The sequence below is a fragment of the Octopus bimaculoides genome, chromosome 13 (assembly GCF_046866305.1).
Source record: "Octopus bimaculoides isolate indiv1 chromosome 13, ASM4686630v1, whole genome shotgun sequence".
In the NCBI taxonomy this organism is placed as follows: Eukaryota; Metazoa; Mollusca; class Cephalopoda; order Octopoda; family Octopodidae; genus Octopus; species Octopus bimaculoides.
Genome location: NC_142940.1, coordinates 33,579,349 through 33,605,926, shown reverse-complemented (window position 1 = coordinate 33,605,926; position 26,578 = coordinate 33,579,349). Strand labels below are relative to the sequence as shown.

At 37.8% G+C, this 26,578-nt stretch overlaps 1 protein-coding gene across 2 annotated transcripts in view; it reads left to right on the top strand.

Annotated features, from left to right (window-relative positions):
- LOC106872060 (general transcription factor IIH subunit 1) overlaps positions 1-26,223 on the top strand; it is a 38,206-nt gene extending 11,983 nt beyond the window's left edge. For both annotated transcript variants that reach the window (XM_014918904.3, XM_014918905.3), the window contains 13 exons: positions 1,910-2,085; positions 3,656-3,857; positions 4,771-4,867; positions 5,864-5,923; positions 6,409-6,502; positions 7,670-7,819; positions 9,198-9,277; positions 10,018-10,257; positions 12,853-13,059; positions 16,901-16,991; positions 19,317-19,432; positions 20,829-20,921; positions 22,988-26,223. In XM_014918904.3, coding sequence (XP_014774390.1) covers positions 1,932-2,085; positions 3,656-3,857; positions 4,771-4,867; positions 5,864-5,923; positions 6,409-6,502; positions 7,670-7,819; positions 9,198-9,277; positions 10,018-10,257; positions 12,853-13,059; positions 16,901-16,991; positions 19,317-19,432; positions 20,829-20,921; positions 22,988-23,071 — 1,668 coding nt within the window. In that variant the 5' untranslated portion in view covers positions 1,910-1,931 and the 3' untranslated portion in view covers positions 23,072-26,223. The remainder of the gene's footprint in view (positions 1-1,909; positions 2,086-3,655; positions 3,858-4,770; positions 4,868-5,863; positions 5,924-6,408; positions 6,503-7,669; positions 7,820-9,197; positions 9,278-10,017; positions 10,258-12,852; positions 13,060-16,900; positions 16,992-19,316; positions 19,433-20,828; positions 20,922-22,987) is intronic.
- Positions 26,224-26,578: the final 355 nt, after the last annotated feature.

Here is a 26,578-nt window from a genome sequence, read left to right as displayed (position 1 = left end):
TAGTTTCCTGGTCCCTTGTTTTGAAAGTTCTTAGAATCCATCTGACCATTCACCTGCTCATTACCACCATCTTGGTGATATGCACATGAAATGCAGCATTGTTGCTCATATCAATCCCCAGATCATGCATCATATTTTGACTCTGGGATTGCTGCTCCCTTTGGTGCAAAGTATTATTTGCAACATGTTATGACAAGCCAGCTGTTAGCAGAAGACTCGAAATTTCCCTGCGTTAAATTGCATGTTTTCTTCAGCCCATTTATGTATAGCATCTAGGTCTTTCTGTAGAAGGTTAGCATCAGAAGGTTCCTTGACTGTTGAAGAAGGCCCCATTGGCTGCCACAGCTTGACTTCTGTCTTTTTAGAAGTCATGTAACTACTCTCTTAGTTTTCCACCAATGCCAAGTCTCTGTAGCTTGTAACATATCCCATGATCAACCTTATCAAAGTCAAGATATATCACATCTACGTTTGAGTGATTCATTAATTGTTTCAACACCCAGCCATAGTGCTGCAAAAGCTGTGTAAGGCAGCTTCTTCCTGAGCAGAAACCATGCTGAGTGTCAGGGAGCAAGTCATTATCTTCCAGAAATGCAATCAGTTTCCTCCTGACAAGGCATTCCATGACTTTACTGACATGGAAGGTTAGGGAGATAGGCCTATAATTTTACGTATAAGACATAGACCTTCCTTTATCTTTCTGGGAAGCCTCCCCATTGCAAGGAAGCTTTAGAAGAGGATCTGTAGTTGTCTTGCTAGAACCCCTTTGCATTTATTTAGGAGAATTGCTGAGAATCAATTAGGGCCTGTGGCTGAGATTAAGCTCATTTCATCAATGGCTGATATTACATCAGTTTCCTCTATTTTGATGTTATCAATAATTGCCATCTCTTTGTGTAGAGTTGTGGTACAAAGAACTTGAGCATAGCTTTTTGCAAGTGTCCCAATGGGATTGTAAAATCACTTTTTGTTGTACATTCAGTGTTTCACTTATCCTCTGGGGTCTGCGGTCTGTGGGCCATTTTCTTCGAACAGTGGTCTTATCTTTTACCATACTGAAGCAGACTTTTGAAAATCTGTAGAAGGCTTTAGGGGTTGTCTTTACATTTTTTACAGCACTGGCTTCTTTCACTGTCCTCTCCTTCCCATGGGAATGTTTGAATTCACTTTCACTTTCAAGCAGTGTTTATTTGAGATAGGATTGTTTGCTATCCTTTAGTGGCCTATTAAATGGGGCCACTATATAAATATGCGCATACACACAAACAAATATGATTGGGCCCTCCATCCAATTCCCTCCTTCCTCAAGACACCCACCACCTATCATTTCCCTAAATGCAGTTCCTCTATGTTAAGACACACCATCCATCACCTCTCTAACTGCAGTTCCTCTTTTATATCATTTTTGTTACTTATCTAGAACCACTTAACTTGTTATCCTTTGTTCATCCATTAATTCTGATCTTCACCCATACTTTCATTGATCACCCCCACCCATTTCTGTACCCTCACCACCACCATACATCTCACCCTCATACACTTGCCTGCCTCTCCTTCCCATCCACTCCTGCTCTCTTTCATCCCATTGTTAAACGTATCATTGTTTCTATTGTACAACCCCACACTAGACATCCCTGACTCCTCCCACTCACTTCTGACACCCCTATCCAGCTCATTACTACCCTCCTTGTACCTAGAAGGTTCACCTTGAAACCATCACCAATCTCCAGCCAAACAGACACTAGAGCACAGGGTACTTCTAGGGCCCATCAGATCCTCTTAAACCATCTGACCTGTGCCAGCATGATGTGTGTGTGTATATGTGTTATATTTCATATCAAATGTAATGGTTATATTTCATGTGATATATAAGTTATATTTCATATCAAACATATTTCTTTACCTTCAGATGACAATCAAGATAAGGCGGTATGGCTAAGACTTCAGAAGAGGTTCTGTTGATCATAAACCATGTTCGCCACAAGAAGATGGATGGTTCACTTTATTTGATGGGGGAGCGACTTGCCTGGATGCAAGTGCACAAAAATTCCTTTAGTATAAGCCATCCATACTCAGACATTAAGGGTGAGAGAAAGCATGACATTATTCTTAATTTTACATTCTTGTCAATTGTTAAGTTTGCAGAAAATGGATTTCACACTTAATTTAATTGTAACAGTATTTAAGAAATGTATTTCTCTAATACCATTAATAGATGAATGCCTAATATAGGAATGTTAGAGAATTAAAATTTAGTTTACTGGAAATTGCTTTTACACTTCATGATTGATATTACTTATAATGTTAAATATCTTTTACTTGTTTCAGTCATTGGACTGTGGCTTTGAAAAGTTTTAATCGGACAAATTAACCCCAGTACTTCTTTTTTTCCAAATTTAGTAATTATTCTGTTGGGCTATTTTACTGAACCCCTAAGTTATGGGGGTGTAAACAAACCAACACTACTTGTCAAGCAGTGAATGTATGTGGAAGGAGAAACTCATGCACAGACACTCACACATATATGCATGCATAAATGAGAAACTTCCATACAGTTTCTGTCCCACCAAATTCACTCACAAAGGCATTGGTCAGTCTAGGGCTATAATAGAAAACACTAGTCCAAAGTTTCCACACATTGGGACTGAACCTAAAACCATGTAGTTTCTTCTTAGTCACAAAAAATAGCAACTACACAAAATCTGAGATGTTCAAGGTGCTATATGAACAGAGATGTTTAGTTTAACCTTTTTGATACCAAACTGCCCAAGATTGCCCTTGGTTTTATGGTACAGACTTTAAAGTGATATAAATTACAATTTCCCATTAAAATTTCTTGTTAATTTATGCTCCAAACACCTTAATAATCATGATATTATTTTACTATATTCTTCATTATTTCTGAAATGAATTGGAAGGAAAATATATTTCAACAGAAATATGGTAATGATACCAAAAGTATGAAACAAAAAAATTGTTTTAAATATATAATTTTGTAATATCAAATTTTTAAAGTGTAATCTTGCAGACAGTTAGTCTTTTCTCTAAAATTGAAAATGATAGTTTCTTGAGTATTTTTAAATAAAAATAAAAATATAGAAGCGCATTTAAATTCTAACTTCAGCAGCAATATTTTAAGAGATTCTTTTTTTTTTTTTTCCTGCTTATCATGTACTTTTCCAGGTTTAATACTGAAGAATATTCTAGGGTTCTGTACCTGCATTTTTCATTCTAGTGTACAATTGTCTAAACTAGGCTTGGTAGATAAAGGACATTACTGCCTTCATTCAGAAATGTAGGTTCCAAGTTCAAACCTAGCCTGACAGTGATTGGAGATGGAATTGACTAAAGTTTTGTATAAATATAAATTTATGCAATCCATGCCAGCATGGAAGATAGACATAAAATGATGATGATATTCTAATGAGGTTAACTATCTGTAAACTTGGTTGTTGGAATTGTTAAAGAAAGCAGTAAAACAAAAAAATGTTAGGTCTAAGGTGTTTTTCTGGTTGTCTAATTAGTGAAGGAGATATACAATTCTAGGCAGTTGGTGGTGGGGTCTGTTATAATAAAGAATACATTTAGTATATTTTGAGTTTCTTTACGATTTTATTTTAATCTAAATTGTTTGTTTTGTTTTGTGGTTTCTCAGTACAAAAAATTTCCCCTGGTTCTAAAGAGAAAGTTCAGCTACAGATTTTGATGCACGATGGCACAGCCAACACGTTCCACTTCAACCATTCACAGGGTCGTGAAGCGCAGATCAGGGACAGAGATGCTATTAAGGAACTTCTCCAGCAATTATTACCACAGTTTCGACAGAAGGTTAACAGTGAGTTGGAGGAGAAAAATAAGTGAGTCTACACAACTATTAACGATGATGTTGTAATTTGTTGAATTAAATAAACAATTATTGGCAATTTCTTTGAAGAAAAGTGGGAGAAGGAGCATAGTTAAATGAATAGACCTTGTAACGTCTTTTGTTTTTTCTTTCACTATGCATGATAACAGTCTTATAGTTTCATAGAGGTGGAGGCGCAATGGCCCAGTGGTTAGGGCAGCGGACACACGGTCATAGGATCGCGGTTTCGATTCCCAGACCGGGCGTTGTGAGTGTTTATTGAGCGAAAACACCTAAAGCTCCACGAGGCTCCGGCAGGGGATGGTGGCGAACCCTGCTGTACTCTTCCACCACAACTTTCTCTCACTCTTACTTCCTGTTTCTGTTGTGCCTGTAATTCAAAGGGTCAGCCTTGTCACACTGTGTCACGCTGAATCTCCCCGAGAACTATGTTAAGGGTACGCGTGTCTGTGGAGTGCTCAGCCACTTGCACGTTAATTTCACGAGCAGGCTGTTCCGTTGATCGGATCGACTGGAACCCTCGACGTTGTAAGCAACGGAGTGCCAACAACAACAAGTTTCTTGGAGATGGGTAGATATGGTGCAAGGTGACAGAATATGTGAAGTGTGTTAGCTTCAGGTGAGAAATAAAACTCATACTCTTAACTTTAATTTTTTTCTATGTTATCTTGTTTTCAGCACAATAGATTTGATCCCAGGATATTACTGGTATTATGCACGCTCCCACTAAGAATCTATAATAAAATCAGGCCTGGTGAGATTTGAACTCTGTTCTTGTGAGGTACTGAACTAGAATTTCTGAATTTGCAAGCTCTGTTTTTGCTGTATTGTGCTTTTTTATATATTTTTTTTTCCTGTAAAGAGGGTTTTATTTCTTTTTTTATATTCATTTATTTATCTTTCAGGCTTTTGCAGGAAGATCCAAAACTCTTTCAGCTCTACAAAGATCTTGTTGTTAGCCAACTGATGTCTGCTGAAGAATTCTGGGCTAACCATTCAGCAGTAAGTCTCTCTCTCTCTCTCTCTCTCTCTCTCTCTCTCTCTCTCTCTCTCTCTCTCTCTCTCTCTCTCTCTCTCTCTCTCTCTCTTTTTTTTTCTCTCTCTCTCTCTCTCTCTCTGTATGTATGTATATATATATATATATATAAATTATAATAAAAGGGTAAAATTAATTAATAATTTTTCCAAGTAGATCAGTACATTAAAATAACCTTTTTAGGTGAAATTATACAAATATTCTATAATTATAATCAGCTGACCCCTAATTATAATTGTTTATAATTATAGAATATATATATATAAAACGACAAAAGAAATATTGGTTCCAAAAAGTAAAATATTCACCACTTAAAAGTAGATGTTGCATTAGAACATACAAATACTGCAATATTTACTAAGAGAGAAAAACTCTCATATGGTTTTTTGATGTATAGAAGCACGTCATAGCTATTAACAGCAGCAGACAGTCACTGCTGCTTCTGCTGTTGGGACTACCAGGTCACATGATTTCAGTCACTTTTTGGCTTTGTCATTGGTAGACTTCTGACCAATGGAGATAGCAGTAGCTTCTGTGCTAGTGATATACATAGAAATAGAGAGTCCTAACAGACACTGCTGTCACTAAAAGCCAGTAGGCTTGTTAAAAAATAGAGCAACTGAAGTAGTATTAATACCAAACAGTAAAATATTTGCTATTTAGGAGGCAACAGCAATGTTGAAGAAATATTGATGTTGTTATGTGGGCATTCATTACTTTTTAGCTTTACTGCCCCCTATAATTCAATAAAATATAGGTAAGGAAATTTATTCTCAAACGCAGGATAATGCTTCTAAAGTAAACTTTTTTGACCCTCAACGTAAGTTGAATTTAACGTTCAATAAAATATGTTTCAAGTAAACTAGAAGTCGTGTATGATTTCTGTGAGTTTTTATAGTAAACGCTTTTGGAATGGACGACTTTTTACTACAATATATTTCTATTTTGAAATTCTTTTTCAGAAATTTTCCAATTCTAATAATGATAAGAATCAAACTGTTGGTGTTTCTGCTGCTTTTTTAGTAAGTATATTATATATACATATATATGTTTATATACACACATATATATATATAAACACACATACATTCATACTATAAATTAAAAGCAAAATTTTTCTTTATTGAGTCGGACGTTGATCAGTATGATCCCTAATTTGGGCAACAAAATTTATATTTTTAATGCATTTTAATTAAATGTAATGAATGTTTAATGTATTATCACTATTATAGAGTATTTGTGACATAATTATACTGATTTTAGTTTCCATTTTACATCTGTTTGCTTGGACATAACTATTACTTACTTCTGGTCACTTTGTCCCAAACACGACCTTACTCCTGTGACTAGGGAAAGTTGTGTATTACATGCAACTAAATGCATATTTTATTTATCTGTGTATATTTTTATTAAATACTTTTGGTGATTTAAGTAAAATGTGGTTGCATGCATGCATACGTTTATTTATTTATTTACACACAATTTTCTTTCGTGTCTTTGTTTCCAGGCAGATATCAAACCACAGACTGATGGATGTAATGGACTCAGATACAACCTTACACCAGATGTTATAGAATCAATTTTTAAGACTTATCCAATGGGTAAGCCAACTGCTCCTTGGCTATTTATATGTGTATTTTCATTTGATATACATGTGTGTGTGTATATATATATATATATATATATATATATATATATACATATATATATATATATACATATTTATATATATGCGCATGAGTGGCTGTGTGGTAGGTTCTGGGTTCAGTCCCACTGCGTGGCAACTTGGGCAAGTGTCTTCTACTATAACCTCGGGCTGACCAAAGCCTTGTGAGTAGATTTGGTAGACAGAAACTGGAAGTAGCCTATCATATATATATGCTGAGACCGCCTTCAGTCATGACTGACGATGGGATTGCACCTAGAAAGTTACCCTCCCAGGCACAAGTCCGGACAAGGATGTTTATGGAAGACCAGCAGTCGCCCATGCATACCGGCCTCCCCTCTCCACCAGTGTTATCCAAGGGAAAGGCAAAGGCCGATACAGCTTGGCACCTGTGACATCGCAACTCATTTCTACAGCTGAATGAACTGGAGCAATGTGAAATAAAGTGTCCTGCTCAAGAGCACAACACACAGCTCAGTCCAGGATTCGAACTCACAATCGTAAGCTCGATGCTCTAACCACTGAGCCATGCCCCTTCACACACACACACACATATATATATGTGTGTTTGTGTGTCTGTTTTGTTCCCTACCATTGCTTGACCACCGATGTTGGTGTGTTTATGTACCATAACTTAGCAGTTTGGTAAAAAGCGACTAATAGAATAAGTACTAGGCTTAAAAAGAATAAGTCCTGGTGTCAATTCATGTGACTAAAGACGGTGCTCCAGCCTGGCCGCAGTCAAATGACTGAAACAAATAAAAAAAATATATACTTTTATGGCTGAGACAAATTGAAAGAAAGAAGTGGAGTAGCTGCATAGATTGCTAAATACATGCAGAATTTCTATGGTGTTTCTATGTACCCAATTTCACTCAGAAAGCTTTGGCCAACTCAAGGCTATGGTAGAAGATTCTTGCCTAAGGTTGCCATGCAATTTAAACCAACTCAGAACCATATGATAGCAAAGGGAACTTTTTTATCACTCCGCCCTGCATCGACTCATGCATGCAATGATGTGTTTGTGTATGTAGAAAGAACCCTTAACACTCTAACAACATTTCTGTGAGGAAATTAAACCTTTTAAACATTTTATTTTCAGTTAAGAAGAAACATGCAGAAAATGTTCCTCACAAAAGTTCAGAAAATGAATTTTGGACTAAGTTTTTTCAGTCCCATTATTTCCACCGTGATCGCATCAATATTGGTAACAAAGATATGTTCTCAGAATGTGCTAAAAATGATGAAGACGGTAAGTTGTATTTGTAAACTACGGTAAACTATACATGCAAATGGTTTTACTTGAGATGACTGTTGTCTATCATTTGCAACATTGTTGCAAATAATTATATTGTAGTACAATTACAAGAAATGAAAAAAGTTTACTCTTTTACTTTTTTACTATTAATCATTGGCTGGTGACCAAGCAGGGTCCTACCTTTAATTTTTGTTCTTATTTTTATAAAGCTTAGTACTTATTTTACCATCCTCTTTATTGAACGACAAAGTTATGGGACATGAATACTGGGAATCTTTTTCCACTGGTATCCATTGATCAGATGAAGGCAAGAGTAGATGACACTTGCCCAAGACTTCAAACAATGGAACCAAACCTGAAATCATGTGGTTATCAAGAGCACTGTTGCACAAACAAATCCCAAAACTGTCTTCAATTTTGGAAATGTACCACTTGGATCATTAGAGTGCTTGACTAAATCCCTTATTGTACCTAACTGTAAATAAGTTCCTGACTGTAGTTACAGATTGACAAGAAGCAGCTGGAACCCTGTTTTACATTATGAATGTATCATCCATTAGATTATAGTTCTATCTTCAACTAGCACCATAAATAACTGTCAAGAGTGATACACCTTACCAGGGATCCTTTAGTCCCAAATATACTACACAAGGACAAAATCTTCACTAGAATCTCTTGTGAATTTGTGATTCAGCCAGATTCTGTAGGCATTTTCTGTATTTTTTTTCTGCCAGACATCTTTATAACATTCATAATTTTCATTTGCTTAAGAAAATGGTGTAGATATTATGAAACCAAAGTAGAAATTTGGCTGCTATTTCTAACAGGTCAGGTGAATTTGTAGAACTGAGCTCATTAAATACCAGTGATCTATTGGAGTTCATGCCTTTTGGCTATACTTGTTGTGGACTAACAGCTAAAATAGCTGCATACCTTATTAAATGAAGTTATTGTTTCTGTTCATTTAGATATCAGTGAAAGTGGTGATGATTAGTGGAGTTGTTACAGTGATGGATATGCTGTCTTGCAATATCTGTTCCACCTCTCTGTATTCCAAGTTCAAATCCAACCAAGATCAACTTTGCCTTTTATCTGTTTGAGGATCAATAAATAAAAGACCAGTCCAGGAGGGTGCAATGATAGAATTGCTGAGCATTAGACAAAACACCTTGCAGTATCCATTGCGATTCTTTGTAGTCTGGGTTCAAATTTCACATATTGTTGGTGAGCAGAGGGGCCCTTTGTATCTTAGATAACAAGGGAAGGTCTCCAGTGAGAAACAGAGCAACACACCAACTGGAATAACAACCCACACTGTGACAAAAAAAATATTCTAATGATGGAAATTAACGTTCCGATTTTTTTTTTCCAGAGATCAAACAAGACATAGATCGTAATGTGAGCGATCCGTTCTTGGATTTAACTCAGATCAAAGATACATCCTTGGGAGAGGTAAGTTGTTACTATCATCTCTATCAGTAGTTGAAGTAGTTGAAGCAGTAGACTAAAATGATTTACACTATTTAATGACCCTTACATTCTGAGTTCAAATGCAGATGGATTTGAACTTAATTTTTGTCCTACCAGGGTTAATTGTTCAGTTCCACTGTTTGAGACCTTAGGCAGGTGTCACCCACCATAACTTCTGGCCAACTAGTGAGTGAATTTGGTGGTCAAATGATATTTGCATTCCTTGACATTGACTGGCCACTCTGCTCTGTTGATGACCAGTTGAATAATAAAAAAATACAAGGGTTGGCAACAAGATACATCTTTAACCTCCTTCCTCAAATACCCACACACACAGAGACACACACACAACCTGACTCCATACCGGAAGCACAAATCTTAAATGAACGAACAAATTTAATGAGAGTCAGTTCATTTAACTAGATAACTTCTCCCACCCTGATGCCAATTCAGTTAACTACATTGTTCAACCCATCTCTGATGCCAGACAGTTAGTCTTGATACTCAAGATGTTCTACAGCTGGGTCAAACCTGGAATCACATGATTGTGTAGCAAACTTCTTACCCACACAACCATGTAGAAACATTTCATTTTATTTGTAATGATTTAGATCAATTGTAACATTCTACATCAATTATATTTATTAAACTAATTGAGAATTAAAATGGCCTGTGAACATAATTCTTTTGTTTCTGTATTATATGACTTTATTTGCTTCTAGGGTTATGGTGCCATGAATGAGGAGAGCCAGGCCAGCACAAATCTGGCTAATCTTTCAATAATACGACGCTTTAACTACCATTCCACAATGGTGCTCAAAACTTGCCAAGCACAAAGCCGGGAGACAGCAGCCAATGCTTCTGGTGATGTCTCTTCAACCAGCCTTAATGGCAGTGACCAAACTGCCACAAAATCAAAACTGAACCCTTCTGATGCTAGCGACCAGCCAACTGAAAAGAAGGTATGCTTCTATGGAATTACCTCCTAATACTGCAATAACCAAGACAGTTAACATTTAGCTCTGAATATAATATTAGTCTTTCATACATAACATCACCAGATGGTCTGGTACTTATTCCAAACAAATCAGATGAAGGGAAGTAATATAAAGGATCCAGCTTACAAACACTAAACTGACTGCAGTAGAGTTGAACACACAAATGAGGTGTTTGCAGTCCAATGCATTGGACCATTTTGTACGTTTACATATTTGTTAAAAGTGGATAACACTTTCATCATTGACAAAAGGCGATAAGAGTTTCAAGGATAGACCAGCTTTTTTTTTTTTTTTTTTTTTTTTATAGCTTCATTCACTTTCTCATTGTTTTCACCTCCATACAGCTGATTTTATACAGTACTTACCATTCTGCATGCTTCAGTTTCCTTCAGATAATGACTTATTATATTTGACAACTACTTTCAAACAGTGTGTCCTTCCTTTTTTAAGATAGTATGGAGGAAGTCTCCTTACTATTGCCAGAACATTGAGTAACTTTGTACAGCCTCCCTCATTGGCTTAGTAAAAGAAGAAGTGAGATGTAGTGACATTTATGCTCATTTTTGAGGACATTAACAGCAGTTGTGAAGTAAACTGTTTTCAACTTAGAAAGCAGTTCAGGTCTTAGTTAGAGTTATAGTTTTACTGACAACTCACTTCTTGGTTACAAAGCTCCATATTACTGTCACATGATATTTCCAATACAGTGTATCTAGGACTATATTATTCAATGTGCCTTACCTGTTTTTTATGACAGTATGGTAGACTATGTGCCCATAGCCTATTCAGGCCCTCTCTGGTGTGCCCTCCACTACATCAAACTTACTCTAACACTAACCCCTTTAACCTCCTCAGGCTATCTGTGACCAACAAAATTCAATGTGGTTGTTCAAAGGTATTCAAAGCAACCCTGTTCAGGGGCAGAAGGACTTGGTGTAGTTCTTGGATGGGAATGACTACCATATGAGTAAGGGGAGGAGGAGAGATGAATGAGCTAAAAATACTTTTGTGGTAGTGGGAGAGAGGAGATAAGTTGTGAGTGACTTCATGCCAATCAGTCATGTGACCTTTCTTTGGATGTGGTCTCTGTTGTTTGGATGTGTAGCAACAGCAGTCCTGTCCCAGATGTGGGAGAAATACTCTATTGTAGGTCTCATCTGGGTTTTGAAGAGAATTAGTTGTTGATGACGAAGGCAAGTCTTTCTGGTACAGTCTTGTTTGCTGTGTTAAGGATGTATGTGCCCACCAGTAGAGATCCCCAGTGATGGTGAGGCCTTTTAGTTGTTGAAAGAGACAAGTTTGGCATGACTATTGAAGAATGATATTTTAGAGATTTCTGTTTATGGAGTTAGTGCAGATTTGGTGTGGATGCTGTTTGACTGTATAAGGTAAGAGAGTAATGAAGGGACATATCGTCTACATAGAGATGAGCATTGTTGGAGCTCACAGGTTGTAGCTTGTCTAAGAGGAAGAGCGTAAAGGGAAATCCAAACCCTGGAGTACACCAGAGTTGACAGAATGAGAGTCTCAGAGAAATCTGTCGACAGATCTGGTAGGATAGGTAGATGGAACTAATAGGTAAACAGTTTTGCCAGAAGAGTTGCATGCCAAATGGTCAAAAGTTATGCTGATATCAAAGGCAAGACTGGATTCATTGAAATTCTTGAGAGTGAGAGAACACTGGTGAGTCATATAGAAAAGTCGGACTTAAGAAGATTTGGCTAGAATGATGAGCATTAAGGAGAGGGAAAAATTTAAAGGCAGTTGTTAATGGCTATCACCTTTGAGATATTGGAAGTGAGGACAGTATCTGGCAGGGTCACAAGTGTTGCACTTCTTGAGAATGGGGCACATAGTAGCATGTTTCCAGGGATCAGGTTATTCCAAGAGAGAGACAGAACTTGAAGAGCTTGGCTAGGATATAGCTAGCTCTGGGGTAACAGTGTGATACAGTAGAAGCAGTGTGGCATTGTTGGTTTGAACTGGCTGAAGATACTTTCACACATAGTACACATGTGTGTCAAAGGGTGAATTTAATGGAGTAGAAAGTGAACCCCATTTTTCTTTTTAATTCACTGTATCCTTAGTTCTACACCTCACCACTCCAGTGTTATTACCTTCTATCGCATTGCCCACCACAACAGGTTCTAGTATAATGCCATGGAAATTTTTAAAAAAGAAACAATAAAACAGATCCACTGTACCATAAGAATGTCTTCATTTAATGCCTATAATCAAATACTTTTGCTTATAATGTCTTCTTAATTGATCCAGATGCCTCATTGAATTAGCGCTTTTGGAACCATTCCTCTTCAGAAATTTGCCATATTTTCTTATCAACATCCTACTGTCAACTGTTTTGTTAATCTCTGAGTTTAAATTACTGAGATTTCAAGTTTTAATCTTCATCTCTAATTTATAAAGTAAATCAGACATGTTGTAATTTCTAGTCTGTATGTTGCTGTTTAGCCACAGGTCTGCTGTAACCCTGTCTTTTTAAATGCCCAAATTTGCATATGTTGAATCTTTTTATGGCCTTTCATTTGTTATTATTTTCAGGCTCGAATCATGGAGAAGATTCACTACACAGACCTTGAGGAAGACACTAGCTCATCTGCAACTTCATTGAGTTTGACAAAAATGGAGCGCTATCTGCATGGGCCAACACCTATATCAGCATCTCTATATTCAACCAATGACAATGTTGTTCAGGCAGCTCAGATGGTTCACCAGAAATTGCCTCATTGGTTACCAGCTTTGTCTCAGGTACTGCTTTGAACATTTAAAAATTAAATAAATCAACTTTGACAGTCTTTCCTACAAGGATTACTGCCACTTTTATATGCAGATTTACATGCAAGTGATACTGCACTACCATCATCATCATCATCGTTTAACGTCCGCTTTCCATGCTAGCATGGGTTGGACGATTTGACTGAGGACTGGTACAACCGGATGGCTACACCAGGCTCCAATCTAATTTGGCAGAGTTTCTACAGCTGGATGCCCTTCCTAACGCCAACCACTCAGAGAGTGTAGTGGGTGCTTTTACGTGTCACCCGCACGAAAACGGCCACGCTCGAAATGGTGTCTTTTATGTGCCGCCCGCACAAGAGCCAGTCCAGGGGCACTGGCAACGATCTCGCTCGAAAACCCTACAAGGCCAGTCAGGCGGTACTGGCAACGGTCACGCTCAGGATGGTACATCTTATGTGCCACCTGCACAAGAGCCAGTCCAGGGGCACTGGCAACGATCTCACTTGGCTTGCCGGGTCTTCTCACGCACAGCACATTTCCAAAGGTCTCGGTCAGTAGTCATCGCCTCGGTGAGGCCCAATGTTCGAAGGTCTTGCCTCACCACCTCAGCCCAGGTCTTCCTGGGCCTACCTCTTCCACGGGTTCCCTCAACTGTTAGGGAGTGGCACTTTTTCACGCAGCTATCCTCATTCATTCTCACCACATGTCCATACCAGCGCAACCGTCTCTCTTGCGCACCACTACTGACGCTTCTTATGTTCAGCTTTTCTCTCAAGATACTTACACTCTGACGAGTATGCACATTTACATTACACATCCAGCGGAGCATACTGGCTTCATTCCTTGCGAGCTTACGCATGTCCTCAGCAGTCACAGCCCATGTCTCACTGCCATGTAGCATGGCTGTTCGTGCACATGCGTCATACAGTCTGCCTTTTACCCTGAGTGAGAGTCCCTTTGTCGCCAGCAGAGGTAAGAGCTCTCTAAATTTGGCCCAGGCTATTCTTATTCTAGCAGTTAAACTTTCAGCGCACCCACCCCCACTACTAACTTGGTCACCCAGATAGCAGAAGCTATCAACTACCTCTAGTTTTTCTCCCTGGAATGAGATAGAAGTTGTTTCCTGTTTGTTTACAGTGTTTATTGCACCTGAACATCTGCCACATACAAAAACTAACTTTGTAGTTAATCTGCCTTTGATATTGCTGCACTTCTTATGTGTCCATAGCTTGCACCGGGTACATCTTATAGAGTTACTACCTACTCCTTTACTGCATACTGAGCAGGGCCATCTACCTGAAGGGGTTTGTGTTTTATCTACCTTCCTACTTATTAGGATTTTGGTTTTAGCTAGGTTGACTCTAAGGCCCTTCGATTCTAGTCCTTGCTTCCACACCTTAAACTTCTCCTCTAGTTCTGATAGTGACTGCGCAATTAGTGCAAGGTCATCAGCATAGAGGAGCTCCCAGGGGCAACCTGTCTTGAATTCCTCTGTGATCGCCTGGAGGACTATGATAAATAGGAGGGGGCTGAGGACGGAACCTTGGTGGACCCCTACCTCTACCCGGAATTCATTACTGTACTCATTTCCAACCTTCACCTTACTGACAGCATCTCTGTACATGGCTCGCACAGCTCTCACTAACCATTCTTCTATCCCAAGTTTCCTCATTGACCACCAGATAAGGGATCGGGGGACCCTGTCAAAGGCTTTCTCCATGTCAACGAAAGCCAGGTACAGAGGTTTATCCTTGGCTAGATATTTCTCCTGCAGCTGTCTCACTAGAAATATGGCATCAGTGGTGCTTTTACCTGGCATGAACCCAGACTGCATCTCATCTAAATTGATTTGCTCCCTAATTAGTTGGGCTATGACCCTCTCCGTAACTTTCATAACCTGATCTAACGGCTTGATGCCTCTGTAATTATTAGTGTCTAAAGCGTCACATTTACCTTTGTAGCAGTTTACTATGGTGCTGCTACACCAGTCATTGGGTATGACTCCTTCGTGTATCACCTGGTTCGTAATACGGGTGACTAGGCTGTAGCCAACACTGCCAGATATTTTGAGCATCTCTGCAGTGATTCCTGATGGGCCGGGGGCTTTCCCTGTCTTCATACTCTTAATTGCTTTATCTACCCTGGTACTGTCAACTCGGATAGCTGGTTCCTCTGTTGGGTCGACATACAGCAGGCTCTCTTTCTCCCATTCATTCTCTTTATTAAGCAATCTATCGTAGTGGCATCTCCAGACCTCTTTCTTTGCAGCCTCATTTAGTGCAAGCGTACCATCATCCATGCGAACACATTTCTCTCCTACAACATCACTATTCTCTCTCCTACACTGTCTTGCAACACGAAATACCTCGAGTCTTTGGTCCTCACGGTGCAGAACATTGGCAAATCTTTTCTTATCTGCTTCCCCTCTGGCTAAATAAACCTGTCGCCTAGCTTCCCTTCTGGCAGATTGGTACAATTCCCTGCTACCACCGTTCTTCCAGTCCTTCCAAGCCTGTTTCTTTTGTCTAATAGCCCCGTCTACATCCTTGTTCCACCACCACGTTACTCTGGGTCGAGAGGGGACTTTACACCAGCCACAGATCTGGTCTGTGGCTCTCAACAGGTTGTCCCGCAAAAATCTCCAATTGTCTTCCACGTTGTATGATGCTATATCCCCTTCTATTTCGTCAAATGCTTCAAGTAACTTGTCTCTAAATCTCTGTCCATTTGCAGGGTCTTTAAGTTTCCATACCCTTCTCCCCCAGGCCGGTCTACTTCTGGGCACCCATATTGCCTTGATCTCGAAATGCTATCAGTAATACAACCCAGATCATCTCAGAATGTTATGTGCAAAAAAAATGTTCTTTTTATATGATTAACACTATAATAATGGAAGTAGCACCATCTCAACATTTTAAATTCAGATATGAACATATTTAGTATCGGCAATTTGTGTGGGAATGGATAGATGACCTCGAGTGTTGGCACCTTCTCCAGCAACAGTTTGGTGTGTTCAGCTGCCAGTCAGGCTAAGAAAAGCAAACTGTCAAAGTGTCAGTTGCTCTCTGACAGGTTTACGGTCAAGCCTGTGGCAGTGGAGACCCTCTGGCATTCTCGGTCCCCTGACCATATCCCTGCTTACCACTATTGGGGCAGAGATGGCTATTATCAAGTGTGAGCCCCGTGAGTCAGAGTGACTGTTCCAGTACATCTCCCTTGCTATCCTTCAGGGCAACACCTTTTCCCTTTTGTCTGCTAGGGCTATGAGGTGGTCTGAGTTACAGGAAATCAAGAGAATCTAAGAATTTCATAGCTTACTTATATGAAAAGACATCCATCAATGGAAAATGCTATCAAATAAGTTAGTTACAATTATATCAATAACTTAAACCATTTCACAGTACATGCCACTAATTATTAAGTAAAGTTTTACAAGAAAGATCCTAGGATGTATCTAGCCAATGCAGTCTTTTAAGTCAAATGTTGTTGGGAAGTCAAAAGCAGGCTGCTATTGAAAGGGTTAAATGACGTTGCTATCTCTTTCACACTCACAATGATTAAAACAAAACAATAGATTTGCATTATGAGGTGACTTATAGTTGAAGTGTGAATTGAAAGCTGGGCTTCTCGCAACAGTTGGTATTGTGTAGATAAGTCTAATGAGACTGTTGATGATGATGATGATCATCATCATCATCATCAAGACATGGATTTTAACTCTGTATATACAACAACAAATTAAATCTACAAATAAATTTCTCAATATTTATTTTTTAAGTATTTTGTTTGTTTTATTTTTTTTAGGTGGGGTTGTTTTTTATATATAAATTCTAATATATCTTTTCTGCAGGTTCTTCCAGTTCATTTAGCTCTCAGTGTGTTGGGAGAACTCTCTCCTGGTGGAAGTTTGATGCAAAGAACAAGTCAGCAAGATCTACAACGTAAGTTGATATATTTGGGGCCATCAACATACCAGAGTCTGCCCAGAGCAGGTAGAATCATCAGCACTCCGGGAAAAATGCTTAGCAGTATTTTGTCTGCTGTTAGGTTCTGAGTTCAAGTTCCGCTGGGGTCAACTCTGCCTTTCATCCTTTTGGGGTCAATTGGATAAGTACCAGTTATGCACCGGGGTCAATGTAATCGACTTAATCCCTTTATCTGACCTTGTTTGTCCCCTCTATGTTTAGCCCCCTATGGGCAATAAAGAAATATATATTTGGGGGTACATCAACATAGCAGGATACACCTTACTATATTTGGCAACACTGACATACTAGAGTCTTCGCTGCAACATTTGGTGACATCAGCATATCCGGGTTCTCCCTACTATATTTAGGAGACATTGACATACCAGAGTCCACCCCCCTGGTATGTTTAGGGGACACTGACATACCAGTGTCCCCCCACAATATTTGGGTACACCAACATTTGGAATCATTGATACATTCTCATGGGGGATATATATAGAATTTGGTGAGAGTGTAGTCTGTGCAATTTATATAAATCTGGGTTGTATTAACTGATTCACAAAATTAGTTTTCATTGAGATGCTTACAACCTCTCAGTTCTAATGATTTATGTTGTGGCACAAAACAAATGCTTACTCTTTTCTATACAGTGAAAAGATGAGCCACTGAGAGAATATACACATTTGCACAGCCTGCTGGAAATAACAGCTAAATCTTGTCCATCTGTCTTTAAAGTGGGGGAGGATACTTAGCCTTAGAATCACAGTGCCTGAAAATAGAATGGGATGGTCATGGCTGGAGTGCCTTTGATCATGTGGTTAAGCAACAACAACAGTTAAAAGAGGCCCTCTAAGGTAATAGTGCATTTGTCAAGCTGTTACCACATGTCATGCAGCTGTGTTAATTAAAGGAGAAAAAATTCAAACTTCATGGTTGAGCTGTTTGATCTTGAGTCAGCCCTTATTAAGCAGACCTAAGATCAAAAGACATTCTAACTGTGGCTGACCCATCTTTTCACTTATCTGGGATTACACTGGCCACTTCTGCAGGATGAGCACCAGAAGACTACCACACCAACTTTTATGGTGGCAGTGACCCACACACAGGAGAATCCAGTGCACCAAAGAAGACATGGGCGAAAAAAATTGAGGAAGACCTGAAGTCGCAGTACCTTGACCTCAAGCATGCTAAGGCTGGCACCATGGATCAGAAAGTGTGGAATAACATCACCAACAGTGTCCATCATCCAGTGGAACCCACAGCAGTGTATTGATTGAGAGGACAGCCTCCCCCTCCAATTGCCAACGAGGGATTTTACTTACTTACATTGTCCAAAATACAATGCACATTTTCTTGTGATATCAACTTTAGAAAGGCTAAATAGATATCAGTGAGCCAAAATGAGAGGGACCTCATGACCCTGCACATTCTCAGCTTATTCAGCCAACCATTTCATTGTGTGAACTGTGGGGCGAGAGTGTTTTGTATATAGTAAATGTAAATTTGGAGAGGGAACGATGTTGTCAGAAAGGATTATGAGGGAGGTGAGGATAGGGGAGTACTCAATTAATTGGTGAGTGTGTGTATGTGACTATGCAGGGGAAATGGAGAGAAAGGATATTGACCAGAATGGGTGGGGTGGGATGGAAGGAAGAAGTGTATGATGGGGAGGAAATGGACATAGCAATAAAACCTAGATCATGTGACTCACCACAGTTGAGTGGTTATTATAGGGAGTATACAATATTATACATCATCATCATTTAACATCCGTTTTCCACTCTTATTTCTTTACTGTCCACAAGGGGCTACACACAGAGGGGACAGACAAACGGACTAAGTCGATTATATTGACCCCAGTGCATAACTGGTACTTATTTAATCGACCCCAAAAGGATGAAAAGCAAAGTCAACCTCAAAGGTATTTGAACTCAGAGCATAGTGGCAGACGAAATACTGCTAAGCATTTCGCTTTGCATGTTATCATTTCTGCCAGCTCACCGCCGTTTTCCATTCTGGCATGGGTTGGACAGTTTAATAAGAGCTGGCAAATAGGAGAGCTGCACCAGGTTCCAGTCTAATTTGGCTTGGTTTCTACAGCTGGATGCCCTTCCTCATACCAACCACTTTACAGTGTGCTAGATGCTTTTTACGTGGCCCTATCATCCAGCTGTAAAAACCAATTGTTGTCAGTCTCAAGCCAGTATTAATGAGATCATTTGTAAACCACCACCTCCCTCCCCTATTTATTATTTGACTTGTAATGTTATTTTGAATGTTTATTTTCTGTAATTTTAGAAATAATTCCTTTCGATACTCAAGAAGAACTCCAACAGATCTACAGTGCATTGTGTGAACTATTGAGACACTTTTGGTCCTGTTTTCCAGCATCTTCCAAGTTCTTAGAAGAAAAGGTTTGTTCTAGAAAATTTGATAATTCTAGTGAAATGATATCTTGGATTGTTGACCTTTTTGTATTAAGTAAAGCCCAGTACGTGGCTGATACTTAAATAGCCATGGAAGGATTAAGGGCAAAGATGACCTTAGTGGGATTAGAACTCAGAGCCCGAACAAATTCTGCAAATCATTTTATCTGATTCTGCCATTCCATTGCCTTCATTCCATCAATGATAATAATATTATTGGCTCAAGAACAAATTCGTGGTGAAGGGTTTAGTTGATTAAATTGATGTCAGTATTTGACTGGTCTTTCATCAACCCTAGAGGGATGAAAAAACTTCAGTGGGATTTCAAAACAGAACATAAAAAGTCATGACTAAATATCACAGAGGGCATTTTGTCTGACCCTAACAATTCTGCCCATCCATCACCTTGATAATGATAATAGTTTCAAATTTTGGCACAAGGCCAGTAATTTTAGAGGGGTAGTCCATTACATCAACCCCATCATTTGACTGGTACTTTATTTTGATAACCTCAAAACATTGAAAGTCAAAGTTGACCTCAGCTGGATTTTGACTAAGAATGTGAAGAGCTGGAAGAAATACTGCTTTGTCTTTTGTCCACTGCACAAATGATTCTACCAGCTTGCTGCCTTAGTAGTAGTTCTTTCTACGATAGGCACAAGGCCAAAAATTTTGTGGGAAAGGGCCAGTCAACTAAATCGATCCCAGTGCTGGACTGGTACTTATTCTATCAACCCCGGAAGAATGAAAGCAAAGTTAACCTCAGCAGAATTTGAACTTGGAACATAAAGCCAAAAGAAATGTCACTAAGCTTTTTATCCAGCATGCTAATGATTCTGACAGCTTAACACCTTTGAATAATAATTATAATAGTAATGGTGACAGTGGTTTCTAGCATTGGGCAATTTTTAGGAAAGTTAACAGCCGTAAATAAATAAAGCAATTGTAAAGATAAAGTCAGGATATTTCTGTTATGAGAATGAGGGGCACACAACAAGAAGAGTTAGGCTAAATTAAAAGGATCTATATTGAATGATTAGCTCAAGAGTCAGCAGTAATATACTATCAGTATATTTGACCTCAGTCTGCTTAGCTACAAGCAGATACCACAAGACAAAGTATTACATCATAATACACTGCCACTGCATTTTGAAATTGTGAAGTGTTTTTAATTGATTTACTACAATAGAGGAATGTCTGATTATGGCTTTGCTTTGTGAGCATCAACCAAAGGTCATATAATATTATGTCATTGTAATTATTTCTCCTCCATACATCATCTACTAAGACCAGCAATAATTGGAGAGGAACTAACAGGTTAAGAAATATTGCACATTTGATGTGCAGTGTTCAAATCTATTCAAATACCTGTTTCATTTTCCAGGTTATCAAGATGAAGTCAACTTTGGAGAGATTCCATATCAATAAACTGAACGCATTCAAAGAACATTTGATTAGTCAGCATTATTCCATTAATGTAAGTAACAAACACTTAACCCTTCTCTTTTTTCTCTCTCTTCCTCTTTTTCTTTTTTCTTTTGCAGGCTTTGTCCATTTAAAATTATCTGAAATTTCTTTTTTCTTTAGGTTGTTTTTATAGTGTCAGTTTGTACATCATCATATAGTGTGTGTTTTGGGCATGGAGGCTTGGGAGGTCCTGTTTCTATATAACTTTGACCACACCCAGTTACTTCCAGCTGTGTGACTCTCCTTGGTTGTGAACACAAAATCATTTTAATTTCCACCCTGACAAGTGACTCCTTTATGGAAGTCATTTGCCCAGCTGTGCCATGTTAACACCATTCCCTTATCTAGTTTTACTCTCCAGCTAAAGTGTTTACCAAGATATGGCCCTTGGAGCCACAAGATTGATAAGGACCACTGATGCCCATCCACCTGTCAATCAGGGAGCAGCATGCCAGCCCTCAAAACTAATACCTCTTTGCACAAACTAAAACTCAAATCAATGGGGACAAAGATGGCAAAATCAGACTGTTGCATGCTCTGACTTGTACTCTCCATCTTCCTGTCCACCTGTGAGACATGGAGGACTGTCACTAGAGAGAGATACAGATAGTGTGAGACACAAAAAAAAAACAGTTGTTACAGTAACATGTTATTGCAAGAGAGTTACATTTATTTATCAAATCCACAGTTACAAATCTGTATTTTGAGGGGAGGGGTTTGTCAGTTACATTAACCGCAGTAACTTGACGTATTTATTTTATCGACCTCAAAAGGAAGAAAAACAAAGTTGTATTATAATAATGCTTTCAAATTTTGGCACAAGGCCAGCAATTCCAGAAGATGTAAGTCAATTACATCAACCCCAGTGTTCAACTGATACTTATTTTATTGACCGTGGAAGATGAGTAGCTAACTTAACCGCAGCAGAATTTGAACTCAGAATGTAAAAACGAGCGAAATACTACTGAGCATTTAGCCCGGCTTGCTAATGATTCTGCCAGCTTACTGCCTTAAGTTGTACAATAATAATGCACAGATATTGTTCAGTTCAATAACAGAGTCAGCCTGCATTTTATTACATATCACATTGCTCTCTCCTTATGTATTTACCTTCATGAGGAGTTACATAAATCTTCATAAAGTAATAATAATAAGTCTTTCTAATATAAGCACAAGGCCTGAAATTTGATGGGATGGAGCTTGTTGATTACTTCAACCCCAGTACTCAGCAGGTACTTATTTTATTGACCCAAAAAGAATAAAAGGCAGAGTTAACCTCAACAGAATTTGAACTCTGAACATAAAACCAGAAATATAATAATGACAATATGTTTGTGGTAGAACCAACATTGTCTGAATATAATTAGAGGATGTGAAGACTATAAAACAGGAGAAACCAACAGCTCAGTAGGTAGGATAGGGGTGTTTGTTTTGACACTCAATATTATATATATATAGATACACATAAATATGAAATGAGTGAAACCCATGCTAGCAGAGAAACAGGGGTGAGTTTGAAATTGAAATGAAGCAATACTTATTCCAGTCTGATATTTATTATAACTGTTCTCTATCAAAAAGCAAAGTTTTATTGGAATGTGGCTTGAACCACCAATTTACACCATTATACACACTGACGTGCATGCACACACACACATTTTGTATATGTAGGTGTGTGTGCATGTGTGTCTGTACATATGTATGTATGCCAGGTTGCTGCTTAGTTTTCATCTCCCAGATTTCTACCATAGCATTGTTATCTACAATGCTACAATAGATAACACTTGCCCCAAGGCAAGAACCACATGACTATTACCTCTGCCTCAGTCATTTTCTTGATAGCACTTTATATAAAATTAGATTTATTGAATCAGGAATTCAAAATGCTTTATGATGTTTTTATATTTATAAATTTGGTCCATTTTTTTAGGATTTAAAATTTTTTTGTACTTATGTATTCTGTACTATAAATTACCATGTCATTAATAAATGTTATATATTACCTTATTGATTTTATATATAAATATATTTGTGCACATACTCACACACACATAATTTTTTTTCTTTGTCATTCAGCTTACTGGCCACATGGAGGAGATGTTAAATGCTGCGTACAACAAATTTGAAACTTGGCAGAGCAAACGCCTTGCCAAGAGATGAAACCATACAGTTTAGGTATATTGTACAGTGTTATGATTTATTTAGTGATGATGGTGGTGGAAATGACGGCTGGGAATCCTTCTGTCCACCAAAATAACCACCACCACCACTGCTAACAACAATACTATCATTTGGTGATAGAGTGGGGAGTGGGGAATTACTCTGTCTACCTCCACTACCACCATGAAAGCCAACAGCAGCGACACTATTTCAATATTATTATTTGGTAGTGGTGACTGGAAATTGTTCTGATTGTCACCATCACCTCCACCACATTTACCAACAACTGTTATATTTGCTGGAGATTGTGATCAGAAATCCTTCTGTGTCTACCCCTCTCCCCCAACCCCCCACTCCACCACCAACAACACTACTTTGTTTGCTGCACTTTTTAATAACATTTCATTGAATTATTGTTTTTCTTTATTTTTTGTTTTACCAACACCTCTCAGTTGGATTAAGCTACCTAGTAGTTATGATGGTGTTAACTATACAAGACTTCTTTTTGCATACATGCGTGTGTGTGTGTTGTAATATATTTTCTTTTCCCTCATTCACATATCCTAAACATTTGATTTTGTTGATCTTTTGAACAAAGAATTTCTCATCAAACACACCCACACTGATCAGTTGTCATTCACATTTCCTGCCCTGATCCACTCATGCGTCTTCTCTCTCTCTCTCTCTCTATCTATCTATCACCTGTCACTCACACACACATTCCACAACACTAAATTAGAATGCAAGGCTAATTCCTGTTTTTGATTTTCTATTGATTTGTTCAACATATTCCAAGAATGAGAGGCAGGGTTCTAATTTTTGAATGTTTGTGAAACTAACTTTTTCAACTGTGTATATTTGTATGTAGATTGACATATGCGCATGCACACGTGTGTGTGTGCATGCATGTATGTGTGTGTATACGAATGTGAGGTTTGTCACCATTATAACTCTTTAGTTATGACAACCTTATATTGCAGTGAAGAACGAAAATATAAAACTCAGTCATGACAGAAACACTTCTCAGCTTCAAATGAATATAATCTAAATAAATAAAATCTTGTCTCTGTATTGAGTACATATTTTCCCCTTTGTTTGTGTTTGTTTATGGTTATGTATATTGTCTGTATCATGTGTCATTGTGCACATAAACTCACACGCACAGAATTGAAAGTGTGTTCAGATATGTTTCTAATTGATTTAGGTAAGATTTTTATATGTAGACAATATTAATGTGTGTGTGTGATCAACTGGACTCCAAAAAGACATGTTTGTCTGCATTGGCAAGACATTATGTAGTAAAATCAATAAAAAGAGAGCTGAACATATGAGGAGTGGGAACTCATTGTTTTGGACAGTCCTTCTTCAAAGAAAAGTTGAAAGGAGAGAATTTAATGAGAGACAGCAGAGTTTGTGTGTGTGTGTGTGCATGTATGTATACATAGACTGGAGCCTGGTGTTGCCATCCGGTTTCACCAGTCCTCAGTCAAATCGTCCAACCCATGCTAGCATGGAAAGCGGACGTTAAACGATGATGATGATGATGATGATGATATACACACACACACACACACATGTTCAAGCATTATACTAATACAACATTGTTAAAACTTGTTCCTCTCATATCACTTTTTTGTTTTTGTATTCATTGCCTTCATATGTGTATATATGTGTATATTGTATATTCTACATATATACATACATATTGTATTAAAAATGAAATTGTTTGAGTTTACTTTTTTCTATTAAAGACATTTTTCCTGTATCCCTATTAGTCCTTAATTTTTCATGGCAGAACCTTAACATCCCTAATTTCATTTGTTTCAAAGAGTTCTCAGCCTCATCATTGGTAGAACGTGATGATTATTGCAGCGATATTTTTTTCTCTTTTTGCCATAGATTGTAAAGGATTATGGGACTAATATTATAACTAATAAAATATTTATGCCACCTTTAAAACTGTTCAGTAGATAACAATATATTCTACTTAATTTAATGTGCCGGGTCTGTATCTATGGATTGTCTCTTTGTATTTTGTTATTTATTTATAAACTTTGCAAAGTTAATCTGATTTTCATATGAAATTCCATCAAAGGTGGTTGTATTACCAATTCTATAGAGAATTGTAGCGTTGTCAGCTAATGGTTTTTGCCATCTAGTTTTGTTTCATCCACTGTATTACAACAGACTGCGACTGTTCCTAGTTACATGGTCAATCCATGAGAAACTTTTTTTGTGTAGCTGATGTAACAGGTTGACACAGGAAGTTTACAACTTCCACATTACATTGGTTGTTGGTTTATGATAATGATAATGAAATGATTGTGTATAGTGCTCAGGTGCACTACAACTCACCAAAGGTGCATGTATAGTACATAGAATTATGTACAAGAGTTAGGAAAGTGAACAGTGTATGAGTCCTGATATACATGTGTGCATGCATATGGAGTGGGGGGGGGGGGGTATCAGTTGTAGTGTTGGCAAATTTCAGGTAGTTTCAAGTTGATAAAAAAGTTTTCAGTTTGGTGTTTTTGTAATATATTCTGTGAGTTTATATGATGTGAGCCATGTTTTCTGGTTTTTACTGATGTAGTCAACCATTTTGATACAACACAAGTTGACATAAACTATGAAATTTATCTGGAGTTAAGTCCAACAGTAATGATTTTTATCATTTACAATGCTATTCCCATGTTCCTTTGTGATCCACTACAAAATGCACAAATAATATGTCACAACTGTTACCTTCTTAATTTGACGAAGAGGCTAAGCAGGTTGAGAAACTTGAATTCACTTCAGAATGCTATTGTTCAGAACAAAACTTGAAAAATATGATCAACTTTCAATATAAAAGATTAAACTCAAACACAATGTCTTTTCTACAATATGTCTGAAAGAAAAAGTCTTGGTTTTTTTTACATAACTAAATGTATACATTTATGTATGTGTTTGTGTTATTAATATTGTATTCATATTAAAAGATTGAGTGATTTCATTATATATATGTGTGTGTGTATGTGCACACACACACACATGAAGATTTTACAAACTCTTTGTATCTACCTCTCAATTGCTATATCTCTATCTCACACACACACAGCAATGCAGTGGGGGTATATATTTGTAATAAATGTCAAACTTTTTTGAACATTCTCTGTTTCTGTGTTTCTCATTCTATCTCCCAAATTTCAAACTTGATTCACTAGTGACACACTATTTGTGTTTGTGTATTATTGGTATACATATATTTATACCAGCAATATATGTGTATCAATTCATTGTATACATCTTTATGGAAATGTAAAGACATTACTAGGCCTAAAGATCCTGTATGTTTTCAGCTTGATAAGTGGCAGAATAAATTATTATTTTGACCAGGAAACCCTGGGCAGCTGTAATTACAAGATTTGTGATTTAATTTTAAGATTTATATATACATTTACATACTCTTTTACTTGTTTCAGTCATTTGACTGCGGCCATGCTGGAGCACCACCTTTAGTTGAGC